Source organism: Pundamilia nyererei, unplaced genomic scaffold (assembly GCF_000239375.1).
Source record: "Pundamilia nyererei isolate P.nyererei 1_Seehausen unplaced genomic scaffold, PunNye1.0 scaffold00365, whole genome shotgun sequence".
Taxonomy (NCBI): domain Eukaryota; kingdom Metazoa; phylum Chordata; class Actinopteri; order Cichliformes; family Cichlidae; genus Pundamilia; species Pundamilia nyererei.
The window spans coordinates 135,429-151,308 of NW_005187766.1; the positions used below are offsets into that span (position 1 = coordinate 135,429).

A 15,880-nucleotide genomic window follows, 5' to 3' on the forward strand; every position below is an offset into this window, starting at 1 on the left:
GGGTACTCGCTGTACTGCGTGTTGTACCTGTGTTTCGCAGTAATGGGTACTCGCTGTACTGCGCTGAGCTGATGGTGAACATGAAGGACGTGCCGAGCACGGAGCGCATGGTGCTGTGCAGCAAACAGTGGAAGATGATGACGCAGAAGGAGAAGGACATGTTCCAGAAACGCTGCGAGCAGGTGAGCGACGGCACCGCTCTGACCTCCGACCTCTGACCTCTCTCTAACCTCAACTTTGTCTCCACAGAAAAAGAAGCAGTATGACATCGACCTGCAGCGCTTCCTGGAGGTAAGACCTCAGAGCGCCTTGAAGAGCGAGAGGAAACGCCCACAGACAGGACAGCGATGGGCGGGGCTGTATTTACACTTTCACCTTCATGGTTGGAATTAACGGGATGGGGCGGGGTCTAACTGTGACAGTGCAGGCTGATTGGCTAACTAGCTAGCTTTTAAAACTACTTGTTTCATACAACAGATGGTCCTCAATTCAATTCACTTTTATTTATACAGCAGTCGCCTCGAGGCGCTTTAATTTGTACAGTAGATCGTACAATAATAAGGCACGTTGTGATTGGCTGTCATGATCCTGTCCACTGAGGCTCCAGAGCTGCTGCTTAAACTACAGGAAACAGGAAGTAACCTCTGCTTCTTTCTCAGAGTCTTCCAGAGGAGGAACGTGACAGAGTCATGACTGAGGAGAAAATGGGTGGGGCCAAATTGGGTGCAGGCGTGGCCTCAAGCCCCCACAGAGCCAAGTCTCCATCAGTCAAGGTGCGCCTGGCTCTTCTTTTACTGCCTGTTTATTGGGCGCTCAGTCTGAACGGTGATGTAACCAACCTGCCGAGCCGGCGCCATCTGCAACATCACCAGAAACTGTCTGAACACATTTGTGTTCTTTAAATAGGAGCGGTTTCGGGAGGCGGAGTCTGAGCCGTGGGTCCCTGCTGGACCGCCAAAAGAAAGACGGGACGGGAAAAAGACGGCAGCAGCAAAGCTTCCAGAGACGCCAAAGACGGCGGCGGAGATGTGGCAGCATAGCGTGATTGGCGACTACCTGGCTAAATACAGAGTAAGGAGCGCGTGCAGTAAATGGCAGGTAAAAACTCTCCGTACCGTCACTGAGTGTCATGTGACACAACCCACAGAGTGACCGCAGGAAGGCCCAGGCAGCGATGGACATGGCGTGGAACTCGATGGAGAAGAAGGAGAAGATTCTGTGGATCAAGAAGGCGGCAGAAGACCAGAAACGTTACGAGGTTCGGCGCTGATATCCGCCGCCAAACGGGAAGTTTTTTCTCCCCCTTTCTTTAGAGGAAAATGTATCCGAAGAAGAAACAAAGTAACGCACTGCTAACGTACCGCGTTAGAGAGGGGGCCATTTTGGGTGGGAGCGCGGGGGGTTCATGCTACTTTAGCTGTTAGCTCACGGTGTCTTCAATTCAATTCAGTTTTATTTATACAGCACCAAATGACAACAACAGTCCCCTCAGGGCGCTTCGGATTGGGTTGGCCCTACAATCAAAACCCAACAATCAGATGTTTGGTGTAATTACCGTGGGTTCCTCGCCACGGTAATTACACCCTCCTCCTCTCGTTGCCACTGGGACTACTGTTCCTCCTCCTGTACCTTCTAGCTCCCTGTCACTGGTTTCCAGTTGCAGTCAGTGCAGCTGCTAGCATGTCAACAACAGCTGCTTTTACATTCACATGACTCCTGTTTGGTTATGGCTCCACCCTCTTTGCTCCCCTAGTTAGTGCCCTTCTTTGTGTCTAGCTCCTCCCCCTGCTGTGTTTTGTTGTACTGACTAGAGATGGCACGATACCACTTTTTTATGTCCGATACCGATATACTTAAATTTGGATATCGGCCGATACCGATATGAATCCGATATAGTGTTTTTTAATATCTTGCTGCATTTTGTATAAGTTCATACTCAAGTTAAAAACAAACTAAACAACACTGAAGCTATTCTGTTACACTTGTATGCAAAAAATGCACTGCAGCCAAAACATTTCATAGTTCAGCAAAACTGATCAATCTAATAAACTTAAACCTGCAGCATCCTCCCTACTCTGGTGTTTTAAAGAGTAAGCAACTGCAGCAACAGTGCAAACTCCCAGAAAAAAATAAATAAAAAAAGGGAACCACCTCATGATGCTTAATCAACGTAATCAACTTTAATTTGATGCAGTGTGAAAAACAATGCACAGAAATAAATTATTTTTCAAGAATAATTAAATAGATTCAACATCTTTCTTCTACAGGGTTAGGGTTACAGCTGCAGACTGCACAGATGGAAAAAGTATTATAGCTTACTAGGGTATATTAGACTTAATAGTCACTATATACAGTAATGGACTTCTATACATTTTACATCAGATTAAAACTTTGGGTGTCAGATAATTATTTATTAAAAGCTCGACATTTTAAATGAGAATAAGAAAGAAAAGTATGTCTTTGTGCCCCCTTTTCCCTGTTAATGCCCTATCGGCCCCCCTGGCTAAACTTTGCTAGATCCGCCCCTGCACAGTTACGTCAGCTGTAGAAAAAGATCCTCGAGTAGAAAGTAATATTAAATAAATTCTAACAACGGCTGATCAAGCTTAAACCTGCTGCTGTTGTTCAGCCGCTGGTTTCCTCTTTCTGGTGCAAAGTGGGCCAAAAACAAACCAGAGAGACGATCAGCTGATCATTGATCAGTTTCATGATTGAAGTAGCAGCAGGAGAGAGGGGCAGTTGCTCCATATCGGTTGTTAAGCTTAACGCAGGAATGCTTTACAAACATTCAGAGATGGACTTGCACACTTGCTTTACTTCTCTCTGGGATCACTTCCTCAGAGATGAAATGCTGGTTTGGTAGCGAGGCTACAAATACACACAGCCGCTCTATCATGTGATGCACACTGCTCTGACGTGCTACAGTTATGAGCCGAGTTACTCCGTGTCGCAAGTTTTGTGAGGTGCTTTTGTGATATTTAATGGGTCGATTACATTTTCTATTTCTCTCCGATATCCGATCCAGTAATTTACGTCAGTATCTGACCGATACCGATACGTAATATCGGATCGGTCCATCTCTAGTACTGACTGTGGGTGTCCTGCAGAGGGAGCTGTTGGAGATGAGGACTCCAGCGGGGGGTCAGCGGAAGCCCAAGTTTGACGGCGAGCCGAAGAAGCCTCCAGTGTGAGTCTGTGCCCCCGATTCAAAAACCTTTATTGAAACATTGGCGGTCAGCTGCGTTGTCACGGTCGCCTCGCTCTGTGCACTGCTGTCTCTGTCCAATAGGAGCGGCTACCAGATGTTCTCCCAGGAGCTGCTGACCAATGGCGAGCTGAACCACTTCAGCCTGAAGGAGCGGATGGTGGAGATCGGGAAACGCTGGCAGAAGCTGAGCCAGAGCCAGAAGGACAAGTACAAGAAGCTGGTAGAGGAGCAGCAGGTGGAGTACAAGGCAGAGCTGGAGGCCTGGGTCAAGGTGAGGCACGATGACTCCGCCTCCGCTGACAAATGAATGAAATATTAGTAAAAGGTTTGTCGCCCCCTGCTGGTCGTTAACATGCCGTTTCCCTTCTCAGTCTCTGTCTCCTCAGGACCGCGCCGTCTACAAGGAGATCTCGTCTTCGGTGAGTCTCTCACGCCGCCTCACCTGTCCGTGCGTTACAGCGCTAACCTTTGTTTGTTTGTTTAGAAACGTCGCAGCACCGCCAAAGTTCGCAGCAGCCCCGCAGCTAAAGTCCGCGTGACTGCGAAGGGGAAGGCGGGAAGCTCAAGAGCTGTGACACCCGGAGTGGCGGTGAGCAAGAGGGCGATGGCGTACCGAGCCAAGGTAACGACAGCTACTTAGTCAGAAAGGCTGGGGGCTGGGCTAAATTTCACGTGGCGTTTGTGGTGGTGAACAGGGTCTGTCCATATCCCAGCAGGACATGTCTGACTCGGATGAGGAAGAGGAGAAGAGCGAGTCATCGGACTCTGACGAAGACGACGAGACGTCAGGAAGCACAGACAGCGATGACGATGAGGTCAGTCACGTGTTCATGGAGACACGAGTGAAGGCCGACTGACCACAGTGTTCATCACCAGTCCAGCAGAGACAATATCCTGTTTTATTTGAAAGTACATTTTTATATAAATATTGATAAATGACCTTGTGGGCGGGGCCCTTTTCATCCGTCCGTCCCTTCATGTGTTGCAGGATATAGAACTTCCTGTTTTGTGACCACTTCCTGTTCTTTCTCAGAACGACGATGAGGAAGACGAGGATGATGAAGACCAGAGCTCCTCTGAGGAATCCAGTGACTCCGACACAGACTAGCTCCACCCTTTCCTCCTCATTGGAGAGGACAGGCTGTGCAGGCCACACCTCCTCACAGACCAATCATCCTGGCAGACCAATGAGAGGATGTTATGCGGCACCGGCCCCTCCCGCCTTCTTCTGAAGAGGGCGGAGCCTTTTGTTACTCGTGTTTGTTTTTTATCGAGTGTGTGTTGGTTTTTAGCAGATGGGCGGAGCAAAGCTCAGGTGGGCTCTCAAGTGTCCTTTTCACAAAATGGTGAAGGCAGGGCAGGGGGCGGGGTTTGTACAGTTTGGCAGGTGGGGGCGCAATGAGCAGCAGTTCAGGGTTCAGCCGCCCACCTCAAATTATTAATAAATGCACTTTTTTCTCATCTCTGGTGTCGTTTTGTCATGTGACCACATGATGACCTTTGACCCCGTCAGTCAGTGAGGACACAGTTTGCGTTCATCTCAGCTTTAATAGATTTATAGAATATAAACAAACATCTGTCCATCACCTCACACACAAATAAATAATCTGACCTTTGACCCAAACACTAAGCACTGTCCTTCAGACCTTTGGCACACTACAGTTCCCATCATCCCCTGCTCTGTGACCCCCACCCCCCACTTATAAAACAGTCCCACACATGCATCGCTGTTGCCATAGTTGCCACACCTTATAAAAGGGACTGCCCTCCCCATCCAGGAAAAAAAACGAGTGAGATCCGCAGGGCGACCAATGAGGTCTCAGAACAACAGTCCCATTGTCCTCAGTGCTGATAGTCACATGATCACAGATGCCCCCCCAGGTGAGACGCGCCTGTGTTAGAGACTGCCCAGAAAACAGCAGCATCCTGTCAGCTGATCAATAATCGATCTGATGGTGTTCGTATTGATTAACTGACCTGTTTATTGATAAGGAATCAGTTCTTAAACGCTATGAAAAATGAACAGTTGGTTGGAACTCCTTGTGCAGCTCCAACGGGACGTCACCAGGTAACCACGACCTCTGACATCAGACAGGACACACGCTCTGTCAGGACGTCATAGCGTGACGTCCAGCAGCTTCTTGTGCAGGTACTGCTTCACCTCCTCGATGCCATTCAGCTTCTCCAGCTCGTGGTACGGCAGCTGAAGAGACAGGAAACAGCACGTCACATGACCATGATGGGAGGAGCTTACGGAACAAGCGTTAAACCCTATCACATTTACAAAAACAGACGTTTTATCTCAGAGGAAACCAGAAGTTTAAACCAACCAATCACAGCAGCTCAAACTATCTGGCCTGATGTTATTTGGCGGCAGTGGGCAGGGCCAAATGAAGTTTCTGAAGTTTAATGGCGTTAGCCAGCTAGATGAGCCCGCTTTGACTGAGGGATTGATGGCGTCCAAACGGTCAGCTGGTCTGTCTCTTTGGACACGAGTGAGCCGTGAGGTTTGCGTGGTTACTGAAGCTGGACCAGCTGCTACGTGCTGGTTAGCTGCAGAGCTATAGGTAACGCCCCCATCTAAACAAAACGACGACACAAAGGCCGAGCTGCAGCTTTATTTACATAAAGTCGTTCACAATGAATCCTTCAGTCATTTTTGTTTTAAACAGCTGTTTGTAACGTTTGTCACCGCGCTGCTTCACTCGTCTGCAGCACGTCTTCAAACGAGCAACAAGTTAAACAAACGTGAATTTGAAATCCAGAAACTTGTGAACAGAGATGGAAAATATATCATTTAGTTTAATACTGTTCAGTCTTATTGGCTGCGGCGGGGCGTGGTCAGCGGCGCGGCTGAGGCGGACACACCTGAGCAGCATCCCCACTCACGCTTCGCCGGCTTAAAACAGAATAAACTGGGTCCTGTGGTTGATGTGTTTAGGCTGCAGCCGCGCGCAAATCGACAGCTGCAATAAAGAAGCGTACTGAAGACGTGGCAGGTCTGTCGTGGGTCGTTTACAGTGGTGCCCAAACGCACGACTGGGGCACAACAGACCCGCCCACATGTTTTCTTCTTTATTGCAGCAGTTGACTCACGCGGTTGTTTATCAGGACTTTGGTTCGGGGAAGCCATGGGGGACTGTCATCAGGTAAAGTGGACAGAATCACAGCACACCGTGATACTGTGTGTGGTGACGTATCCACACTGAGTCACGGGCAAATGCAAACAGCCTGATGGCAGGCAGCCGCTCTGTGCACAGTCTCAGAGACTTATCGAACGTTTGCAGATCATTTCTGATTATAAACCATCGCAGCGCAAACTTGTCCGCGTTATTTCCCACAGAGCAGCAAGCCAACTAAGACAAGACACAGCTTCATTAGTCCCACACGTGAGAAACCTTTTGGTCAAGAGCAGCAAAAACTGGACTACATATAATCAGACCCACGGCAGACCGATATCAGACTGACAGGCTAATCTCAGACAGACTGACAGCAGACCGGCGGCGGGCTTCAGTGACGGCGTTGGTATGTTTGATCGATCATTCTGGAGCCAAACACTGCTGTGACAGAACTTCGTGTGTCCGGATAAAACAGGCACTGATACTTCAGCTCTGATCTCCTTCAGTCAGCAGTTGAAAGGTGCTAAATGTGGCTAATCAACAGTCAGTGGACAATAGCATTAACGTCGTCAGGTGTTGGAGCCTATATCTTTTCTCTCTGTAATTGTTTCTTTAACATCACTGCTTGATGGCAAAACCGACTCACCTGCAGGATGACATATCCCAGCAACCTCAGGTGGCGGTCTCTCATGGCACGGGAGCCCACCAGGACCTCAGAGTTGTGGCAGTAGTGCCACTTATCATTGACGGACATGATGACCCTGCAGAGAGCACAGCAGGGTGGCGTTAGTGGCGGCAGGCGCTACTAATTCTGCACAGGCTTGGAGTTTGACTTACCTCCGGATCTGCCTCTGGTCTGCGGGGAGGCCGTCGGGGTCTGGCTGCTCAGGGGGGTGGAGCGGCGGTGGCGACAGGGGCGGTCTGTCAGCCCCCTCGGCGTACGTCACTCCTTTGTAGAATCCCCCAAGCTCGTGGTCCGGCCTCGGGGCTCCCGTGCCACCCTCGTCTTCCAGGATCTTCCCAATGGAAAACTGGAACAGAGAGTCCGGGGCACTGGCCCCCGCGGGCGGCTGGGTGGTGGGCGGAGCCAGGCCGTCCGAGGGCGGGCTGCTGAGGGTGGAGCTATCCTGACTCTCCAGCGAGTGCTCTTTGGCCAGGCTTGAGTAGTACTCCCCCGCCGGGACGTAGTACGGCCCGTAGTTCACCGTGCTGCCATTGGTCCCCGCCTGTGGGTGGCCCGGGTGGGGCGCGGTGCCCGGCGTGCCGCGGATGTGATGGGGCAGGAAGGCCCGCGGCTCCATTGCCCCGACCATCCCCTCACCAACCTGACACGAGTGCTCGGCGCCCTCCTCCATCGCCACGAACGGAGAGAACTTCTGGAAGTCAGAGGTAACTGCGGCAACCGCTGCATCAGCAGGCTTAGACGCCACAACAACACAGGACGGAGGAACGACAGTCAGAGAGAGGCCGGCTCCAGTGCGGATGGGAAGAACCCGCCCGGAAGTGTCCATCCACAACAGGAAGTCTGGAGAGAAGAGTAATCACATTACAGGTAGCAACACAACAGTAACATGCAGGGGCAGCTGACAGCTCCGCCCCTCTGTGACCCAGCTCCTAACACACACACACACGCGCGTTTGACCTTTGAACTACGTACGCATGTGAAGGCTGCTTGTCCAAAATGTAACTTTCTGTTTAAGCAACAGGAAGCAGACCACAGCTGAAGGTCAGCGGCGTCTAATGAAACATTTTAACTTTTGCCAACAGCATCAGAAATACGGGAGGAGCATCTCAGTAACTTTGAAAGGAAGTAGCTCTGTAATTGGCTGTTCAAGCAGAACACATGTGGGTGGAGCATGAGTGAAGCCATGCCGAACCAAACCAACCAGCCAAACACTGCACGATGATCGCCATGTTTTTCAGCTGAGCCAGCCCCCCCATATGTTTTAAAATCGTTGGAGCTCCAAATATCCAGGTGAGAGGTTGTGTGCGCAGGTGTGTCCCACCTGTGTAGTATCCCGGGGGGAGGACCTCATCCTGTTTGTAGTTATGTTCTCCAACCAGCTGCCGCAGAGCCTCAGCCACCAGACCTTTATAACTGACAGAGAACAGACCAATCAGAGCTCAGCTGCTGTCTGGTATTCTGGTCGCTTTGGTGTTGAGCACACCTGTCGGTGCTTTCTAATCCTGATGAGTTTGAGCTGAACTGACCTCGGCCTGGTGAGGTGGACGCTAACAGACTCTGTTTACACCAACCAAGAGGGTCAGTGTGCAGGTGTTACCTGTACTTGCGGTTGACCTCGTCAGCTGTGAGGGCGTGGTCAAACATCAGAACCTTGTGTGCGTCCTGCAGTCGCGGCCCTGTGTAGTCGCGGTACTCCAGCTCGACAGCGGCGTCCAACAGAGACAAGTATCGCCTGACGATGAGAGCATAGGGGCTGTCTGCGGGGAAAGCAGCACACTGGTCACACTGGCTAACCTGGTACTGGTAATCAGTCAATGGCTAGAACAGGATCAATATTATGAGTCGCAAACCAGTCACAGTGGACGGTGTAACCAGTCGATAGGGAATCGACCAGTAGTCCAGGTCCTTGGACTCATTAGTCCGCCTGCCTATTGGTTCTTGCACTCTCACTACAATCAGCTGATTTTAGATAGATATAATTTTTTATTTCGAACATGCAAATATAATTGAAATAACAACAGAAAAAACAAAACTTAAAAATCATCAAGTTTTCATGTATACAGCATGCTAACGCTAAGCTAGTCGGACAGCATGCTAACGCTAAGCTAGTCGGACAGCATGCTAACGCTAAGCTAGTCGGACAGCATGCTAACTCAGAGTGACGTTAAAGCTGAGTGTATGCATACTCCATCCCAGCAGCCAGAGCCTGAACTTCAGCAGTCAGGCTGCAGCCTTTACCTGTTCATGTTTCTACAGTAGAATCACCATGACAACCGTTTTAAAGCCTCTTTTTGTGCGGGTGTCCTCAGCAGGATAGAGTTTGTGTTGTTTGTGTAGCCTCAGGTTTACGTAGTTAAATAAGGATGATGATGGTGTGTTTCAGATCATTTTACAGAGAAACATCAAAGTAACGTAACGAGTAGGATAACGAACGCCGTTATCCTGGAACTAACTAAGTAACATGCTGCATTACTTTTAGGAAAAGTGTTATCTGAGTAATAACTTTTTAAATATTCCCATCCCGACCGGTCAGTTGGAAAGTTGGGTTCATGTTGGCCGTACTCACTGGTGACGTTGCTGATAAAGGCGGAGGAGAAGACCCGGTGGAGGACCAGGCCGGGGAAATGTCCGAGCTGGAACAGAGACATGAGGATGTTGACCGTGGCGAGCGGCGAGCTGAGCGCCTTCAGCTCCACCACCTCTTCCAGCCGGGAGAAGAACTGCTGCTCATTGGAAGGACGGTAGCTCATCCGGCTGAACGGGAACACGAGCTTCTGGATCACCTGAGGACACACACAAACACACCTGCAGTCCTGTGCGCCGCTCTCAAGGTCACGTGACCACCAGACCGGCCTCACCTTACTGTCCAGATATTCCGCCTTCTTCACCAGAAATTCGGCGATGGTGTCGAGCAGGCGGGTTTCTCTCAGCCGATGGCGGGCGATGTATTTGGCGATCAGCGCCATCGTGTAGGGCGTGATGCTGTCCACCTTCTTTGGTAACTCCTCTGTTGGAGAGAAACATGTTACTAGTTAAGGTGAGTCAGCAGAGGCGGAGTCACCTGAACAGCTGAGACAGCAATGGCCACGTGTTCGATGGCGAGGGATGAGGGTGAAGCGACCCACCTGCCAGGCTGCTGGTGAACCTCTCCTGTCTGTTCTGGTAGAACAGGTGAGAGCTGAAGATCAGCTCCAGACTCTTGTTACTCGCCTCACGGGCGCACGCTGCCAGCATCTCGTCCAGCAGCGCCATCTCCTGGTCTCGAACGCCGCTCACACTCGCCAGCGTGTGTTTGACCAGACGCAGGATCTTCCTGAGGACAGACGCACACGTGCAGTTAACCGCTGCCACGGCGCCAACATCGCAAACCTCAGCACGGGTACCAGAAACAACAACCCAGGTAACGCGCGTTCTCACCTGTTGGCGACCAGCTGTTCAGGGTTAGGCGTGCCGTTGTTAGCGCCGGCGGCTTCCTGCGGTTGCATTGACCGCCATTTGAGCCTGTAGTAGGACAGCAGCAGGAAGAGCGTCTGCGGGTGGCGCTCTCGCTCCAGGTTTTTCTCTAGGCCGGCCAGGCAGGCCTCCGTGAGCGGGTGCTGGCTGCCCGGGTGGAGCTTCATGCTGGAGCTGAACACCATCGACACGTCCTTCTGGTTGAACTGGTTCAGCCGGGCCTGAGACTCCACCTCCAGAACCTGCACCACCTCAGAGTCGCTGGGCAGACCTGTGAGGGGTCAGATAAAGGTGAGTGGCGTCGCTGCGGGTGATAGCGGGTGTGTGTCTGAGCGTCACGCAGCGACTCACCGAGCGCGGCGACGGCGTACAAGCAGTTCACGATGCTGAAGTTGTCGAACTTGGCGCAGTCGCTGACGATGGCGTTGCAGAGCGTCCGGAAGTCCTGATGCTCCAGGATCTGTCGGGCATCGCCCTCCACTCCGGAGGCCTCGCTGTCGGTCTCACTGCTGCTGGCGCGGACGGGGGGCGTGGCCTGCAGCAGCTGTCCGATCTTCTGCAGGGCGACGGGGTAGTGGTTGTGGGAGATCTTGGCGGGGTTCTGGGTGACCCAGCGCAGCACCTCGTCGGGCCGCCGTGAGCGCTCGATCAGCCGCTTCATGGTGAAGAACGTGTCGTAGCTCATCTTCTCGTGGATGAAGTTCCACGTCTTCTTCTTGCTATTGGCAGCGCCTCCTGCGGGCCCGCCACCCCCGTATGCGTGGAAGGCGCCGTGGTGCTGGAAATGGGGGGGCAGCGGGGGTGCAGCCAGGTGATGGGGCTGTGGGTGGTAGTGGAATTGTGCTCCTCGGTGGGCGTCGGGGCGACCCTGGTACAATGGGAAGGCAGGGGGAGGTGGGGCTGCATGGGGGTGAGGCACCTCGAGCACAGATAGTCCTGGCCTCCGCCCCTGTTTTACCCCGCCCCCTCCACCACCCCCTCCTCCTCCCCCCGCAGTGCCATACAGGCGGGCGGCATACATGGCGACAGACTGAGCAGCAGGGCGGGGGAGGCAGGGAGGGAGGTGGCGAGCTCGGCTCAGGAGGCGCCACCCAGTGGACAAACGCAGCATAGTCCAACAGCCAGACCGCCTGCAGACATCGGCGCAGCGCACCTGCAGAGACACACAGGTACAAATAAGCAGCAGGTCGCGCCTGATGGGCGGAGCAAATTCTGACAGATCCTAAAAATGCACATTCTGTCCTAACAAGGCCCCTCCCCGCATCAGGCAGGTCCAACCCTAAAGTTGCATCATAGGTGAAGCTGCATGAACAAAGAGAGTCTCTTCCTGTCTGACAACTGCTCTATGCCCCGCCCCACTGCACCATGTATACCCCTAATCCTGGTTACATCAACATCTGACAAGCACATCTCATCAGATGCGAGAAGCAGGATTTCAGGCTGAGCAAAGCGAGGCATTCACTGCCTGCCTGCAGAGAGTTCTGCAGTCAGATGGGGGCAGTGTTCGAAGTCTCAGCTACAGCCGCTCTGCTCATGCTGTTGTTACTCCGTGAGTTCTAACACCCAAAGACCTGAAGTGAACCCGAGTGTTAAAAACAATAACTTTTATTTTTGATCTCCCGCTCCACGCCATCGTTCCCTGCTCTCTTCCAGCTCACTTGTCACCCGAACGTTCAGCAGTCGTACATGCTATCCATTTCCAGCGTATTAAAGCCAATAAACCACCCAGCTCTTGTCAGGAGACCCAGGGTTACCGGTGTGTGTGTGAGCATGAGGGGGCACACCTGTCACGTGTGTGTGAACGTGCACAAACCGCCGGTTTGAAACCACGCTTGGCGTCTTTCAGATCTAAGCTGAGGAAATGGTGAGCTTGTAGCTGCTGACTGTCACCACCAGGTGGCATCTTTTCACTCCCTCTCTCTCTCACACACACAGGACCACACAACCATTTAGTATATTGTGTATTTGTTGGCATGCAGACCTGATGTGAAAATCGTGTTACTGTCCTACAGTAGCACTCACCTGTCCAGGTAACGTCTGAGTGAACACGCTAACTGATTACCACTAGGTGCTCTCATCACACCCACACCTGCAGAACAAACACCAAAAATGAACTGAGCATGAGAGACCCTGAACCTGCCCAGCAGGGGCACCTAGTGAACCCTCCCCCGATCACCTGACAGTCAATGAGCTGCTCGCAGACCACGCCCCCTAGCTGTCCTCCTGTCACCTGAAGTCAGGCCCACTTGCTAACATTAGCATTTAACATCCAGCATTGTCCTTTAACCCCAAATCTGCTAAAGTGCCCGTAGGGTCACAACAACGTCACTCGCTACGTCATAAAAATATGATGTCATGCTTTAAATAGCCTTCAGGGATGGAAAGTAGGCTCCTCGGGCTGTGCGCCAGCAGGCTGCCGGACAGCTGGCAAAGCTAGCCGGCTGACCCCGCTGAAAGCCGGAGCTAGCGGCGGATAGCATCAGTTCATCAAACCTGCAGCTGCTGCTTATCCGGGGAGAGCAGGCTAGGTATAAACTAAGTTAAACTAAGCTAAGCTAAGATACTGTGGCTTCCGTCTGGAGGGCTGTTAGCATGCTACCTTCTACTAGCCGCTGTTAGCTCGCCGGGAAGCGGGGGACTCGCCGGGTTGTACGCAGGTCACGGCGCGCGCTCCCCAACCGATGAGCGCGTGACAGAGCGGGAGAGTTTACCTCATGGCTCAGAAAGGCCGCAGCTACGCTCCTGAAGGTCCTGAGGCCACAGAGAGTGCGGGATCAGCGGGGAGACAGTCCGCGGTCAGCCGCTCCGATCCTCCTCACAGACGGGGACGCCATCCTGCTCTACCCGGCATGCACCTGGAGGAGAGGCCGACAGCGCCCCCAGGCGGCTGTAGCCGGGAGCGGCTCTGTGTGATTTTATTGTTTTTAAATATATTCATGTTGTAACCGCATCAGCTGAAGACGTTTATTGCATGTTAATAATCTATTTCTGTAGGGCGTAGTCCGTGTGCCCAGTAATAAGCGACCTTTAAAGGTGATCCCCCTTGTGTAGCCGGATCACTTAGAGGTCAGAGGTCAGTGCTCCTGCCTGGATTCATGTGTTTGAGTTTCAGTTCGGTGTCTTTTGATCTGCAGCCCTGAGCAGAAATGTGAGCATGAAGGGAGCAGCAGTTTATGATTAATGTTCAGTCACACTGGAAAGTTTGAAATAAAAGAGTTTCTGATTAGGAATCTGACACTAACTCATCAGCATGTTTAACAGGGTTTGACTCGTGTGTGAGTGTCTGGGTGTGTTCAGAATCAGAATACTTATTGATCCCTAGGGGAAATTATTTTTCGTTACAATGCTCCATTATAAACAAACATTAACAGAGACAGACAATACACTAACTACGAATAGCACAATATATAAAGGCATATATATATACATAAAAGTTACGTATTAATAAATAGCTGAAAAAAAATGTTGTGTTACAGTTTGTTTAACTGGGAGCTGTTTCATGATCTTTTTGTTTGTTTTTAAGCCATAAAAATATATTTGCGCACGGAAAAATGCAGAAAATATTGAACCCTGCATAGTTGTTGTGGAGATCCTTCTCTATGCTTCTTCTAAAAGGTTGTTTGCGGCTCCTTAGCGGCCGCAGGGGGCGCCAGAGGGCGGAGTTAGCAACAAGGTAGTAGACGAAGAAGAACTGCAGGTAAACATGTCGGCGCGCTGCTGTCACGGAGCAACTGGGGTGAACTTGAAACGCGTTTAGCTCGGCTCGCATCAGCGTGAGAGAGCCGGAGGATGGCTCACCGCTACCTGCGGCTGTCGGCGGGCTGCCGCGGCCTTTTCCGCCTGCTGCCGCCCTGCGGAGCTCCGGCCAGGCTGGTAGGTGCACGACGGGGCTAACATGCTAAGAGGCTAATCCCGCAGTCCGGAGCCCAGAGCCAGCGGGAGGCCGAACTCTGGGCTGAGGCTGCGCGAAGGCCGCGGGACCCGCAGGGGCAGCTGGCTGCAAGCTTACCATAAACAAACAGGAAGTGCACTGATACCAGCTACAGACAGGTGTACAATGTACACCTGCGTTAAAGTGGCGGTTCACTTCTTATCTCTTCATCTCCATGGTAACTGATGCTGGAGAAGTTAGAGGATATGACATCAGTAACCCCTGACCAATGGGGAATAGTCCTGGATCCCTCGGATCTTTGTAAGCGGACAGTAGTCGAGACAGAACACCTGCACAGGTACAACCGCCTGAGACATAGACTGAGAAAACGCCTACGGCAACTCAGACTCACACAACTAACCAATCAGGTGACTGTGTGAATATTCGCATAACAATGTAAGCGGTGACTACGAACACTCTGAGCTGAGGAGTATCAGCTGCCTCCAAAGAGCTTTGGGCTCCATCACAGTCACCATGGTTACTACACCTGTAGTGTCTCAGGAGACCTGATTATGATGGCGTTCATTAGGTGTTGGCTTTAACTTCCTGTGTTGTGTACAGGCAGCCAATGGAGCTGCTTGGCACTCCGATTCGTCGCTACAGAAGCTGCTGTTTATGGAGTCATACCTGGGAACAGCAGCCTGAAGCAGGATGAGTGTTTTTGATGTGTTTCAAAGTAATGTTCTCTGAACAGTCATTAAAATCAGCTGACAGGAAGTCTTCTCTTCCTCCATGCAAAGCTCTGCGTAGTCAAAGATGCTGCTCGCTGTGAGGTCATCACTCAGCAAAGAAGCAGCGGGAAATGTTTGTCAGGTTAGCCAACAGAATGTATTAACATCCTGGAGTCCACCAAAGAAACAAAGGTGAACTCAGGTGTGTCAGTTTGAGGCTGTTTTACCTGAAACTGGTGAAACGTGACGCAGGTTAGACCGCCACGCCGCCACATACAGAAGAGAAGAGGTTGCAAACTTCCTGTTAAACTTCAGGCAGACTGATCGAACCATGATGTCAGCGCCTTCAGCACCATGTACTCTGATCTGCTGACCTGTCTGTTCACTCAGGTAACATCTTCAACCACAGCACAGGTGCAGAGTGGGCGGAGCCTGTTGAGTGACCTGCTGGGAGCCTACAGGAGGCTGAGCTCTAAACCTCCAAAAGGTACCGGCTAATCAAATTTAGACCCGCCCTCGTGTGGCCTTCCTGTTCTACGGGGGTGTTGTGATCACTGAGCTGTTTCTATAGCGCCCCCTGCTGAGTTTAATAGGAAGTGGAATGGCTCTGGTAGATCAGCTGTGATGCCCTCATCTGTGTGTGATGTCACTTCCTGTACAATCTGCTTTCTTTCTTCAGGTTTCGAGAAATATTTTCCAGACAGTCAGAAAACACAGAAACACTCCGAAGCTGAAGCTGCAGCCAAAGGTAGAAACCTGAAATCTACTGACCTTTAATGCTCTCTACTGACCTTTAATGCTCTCTACTGACCT

At 51.6% G+C, this 15,880-nt stretch overlaps 3 protein-coding genes across 3 annotated transcripts in view; 2 read left to right on the forward strand and 1 right to left on the reverse strand.

Annotated features, from left to right (window-relative positions):
• ubtfl (upstream binding transcription factor, like) overlaps window positions 1-4,669 on the forward strand; it is a 19,732-nt gene extending 15,063 nt beyond the window's left edge. The window contains exons 10-20 of the mRNA XM_005752537.2: window positions 41-182; window positions 250-291; window positions 660-773; window positions 907-1,071; window positions 1,148-1,258; window positions 3,108-3,187; window positions 3,290-3,479; window positions 3,580-3,627; window positions 3,693-3,830; window positions 3,922-4,023; window positions 4,242-4,669. Coding sequence (XP_005752594.1) covers window positions 41-182; window positions 250-291; window positions 660-773; window positions 907-1,071; window positions 1,148-1,258; window positions 3,108-3,187; window positions 3,290-3,479; window positions 3,580-3,627; window positions 3,693-3,830; window positions 3,922-4,023; window positions 4,242-4,316 — 1,207 coding nt within the window. The 3' untranslated portion in view covers window positions 4,317-4,669. The remainder of the gene's footprint in view (window positions 1-40; window positions 183-249; window positions 292-659; window positions 774-906; window positions 1,072-1,147; window positions 1,259-3,107; window positions 3,188-3,289; window positions 3,480-3,579; window positions 3,628-3,692; window positions 3,831-3,921; window positions 4,024-4,241) is intronic.
• Window positions 4,670-4,736: 67 nt separating this feature from the next.
• On the reverse strand, window positions 4,737-13,352 carry fastk (Fas-activated serine/threonine kinase). Its single transcript, XM_013915796.1, has 11 exons — window positions 13,177-13,352; window positions 10,817-11,618; window positions 10,430-10,736; window positions 10,138-10,325; window positions 9,871-10,019; window positions 9,579-9,795; window positions 8,610-8,769; window positions 8,334-8,425; window positions 7,165-7,852; window positions 6,974-7,088; window positions 4,737-5,411 (listed from the first exon to the last, which is right to left on the reverse strand). Exons 2-11 carry the CDS (start codon window positions 11,574-11,576, stop codon window positions 5,325-5,327), a joined length of 2,763 nt encoding a protein of 920 aa, XP_013771250.1. The 5' UTR covers window positions 11,577-11,618; window positions 13,177-13,352; the 3' UTR covers window positions 4,737-5,324.
• Window positions 13,353-14,114: 762 nt separating this feature from the next.
• afg3l2 (AFG3-like AAA ATPase 2) overlaps window positions 14,115-15,880 on the forward strand; it is a 13,072-nt gene continuing 11,306 nt past the window's right edge. Inside the window, exons 1-3 of the mRNA XM_005752538.1 lie at window positions 14,115-14,338; window positions 15,458-15,554; window positions 15,747-15,815. Coding sequence (XP_005752595.1) covers window positions 14,255-14,338; window positions 15,458-15,554; window positions 15,747-15,815 — 250 coding nt within the window. The 5' untranslated portion in view covers window positions 14,115-14,254. The remainder of the gene's footprint in view (window positions 14,339-15,457; window positions 15,555-15,746; window positions 15,816-15,880) is intronic.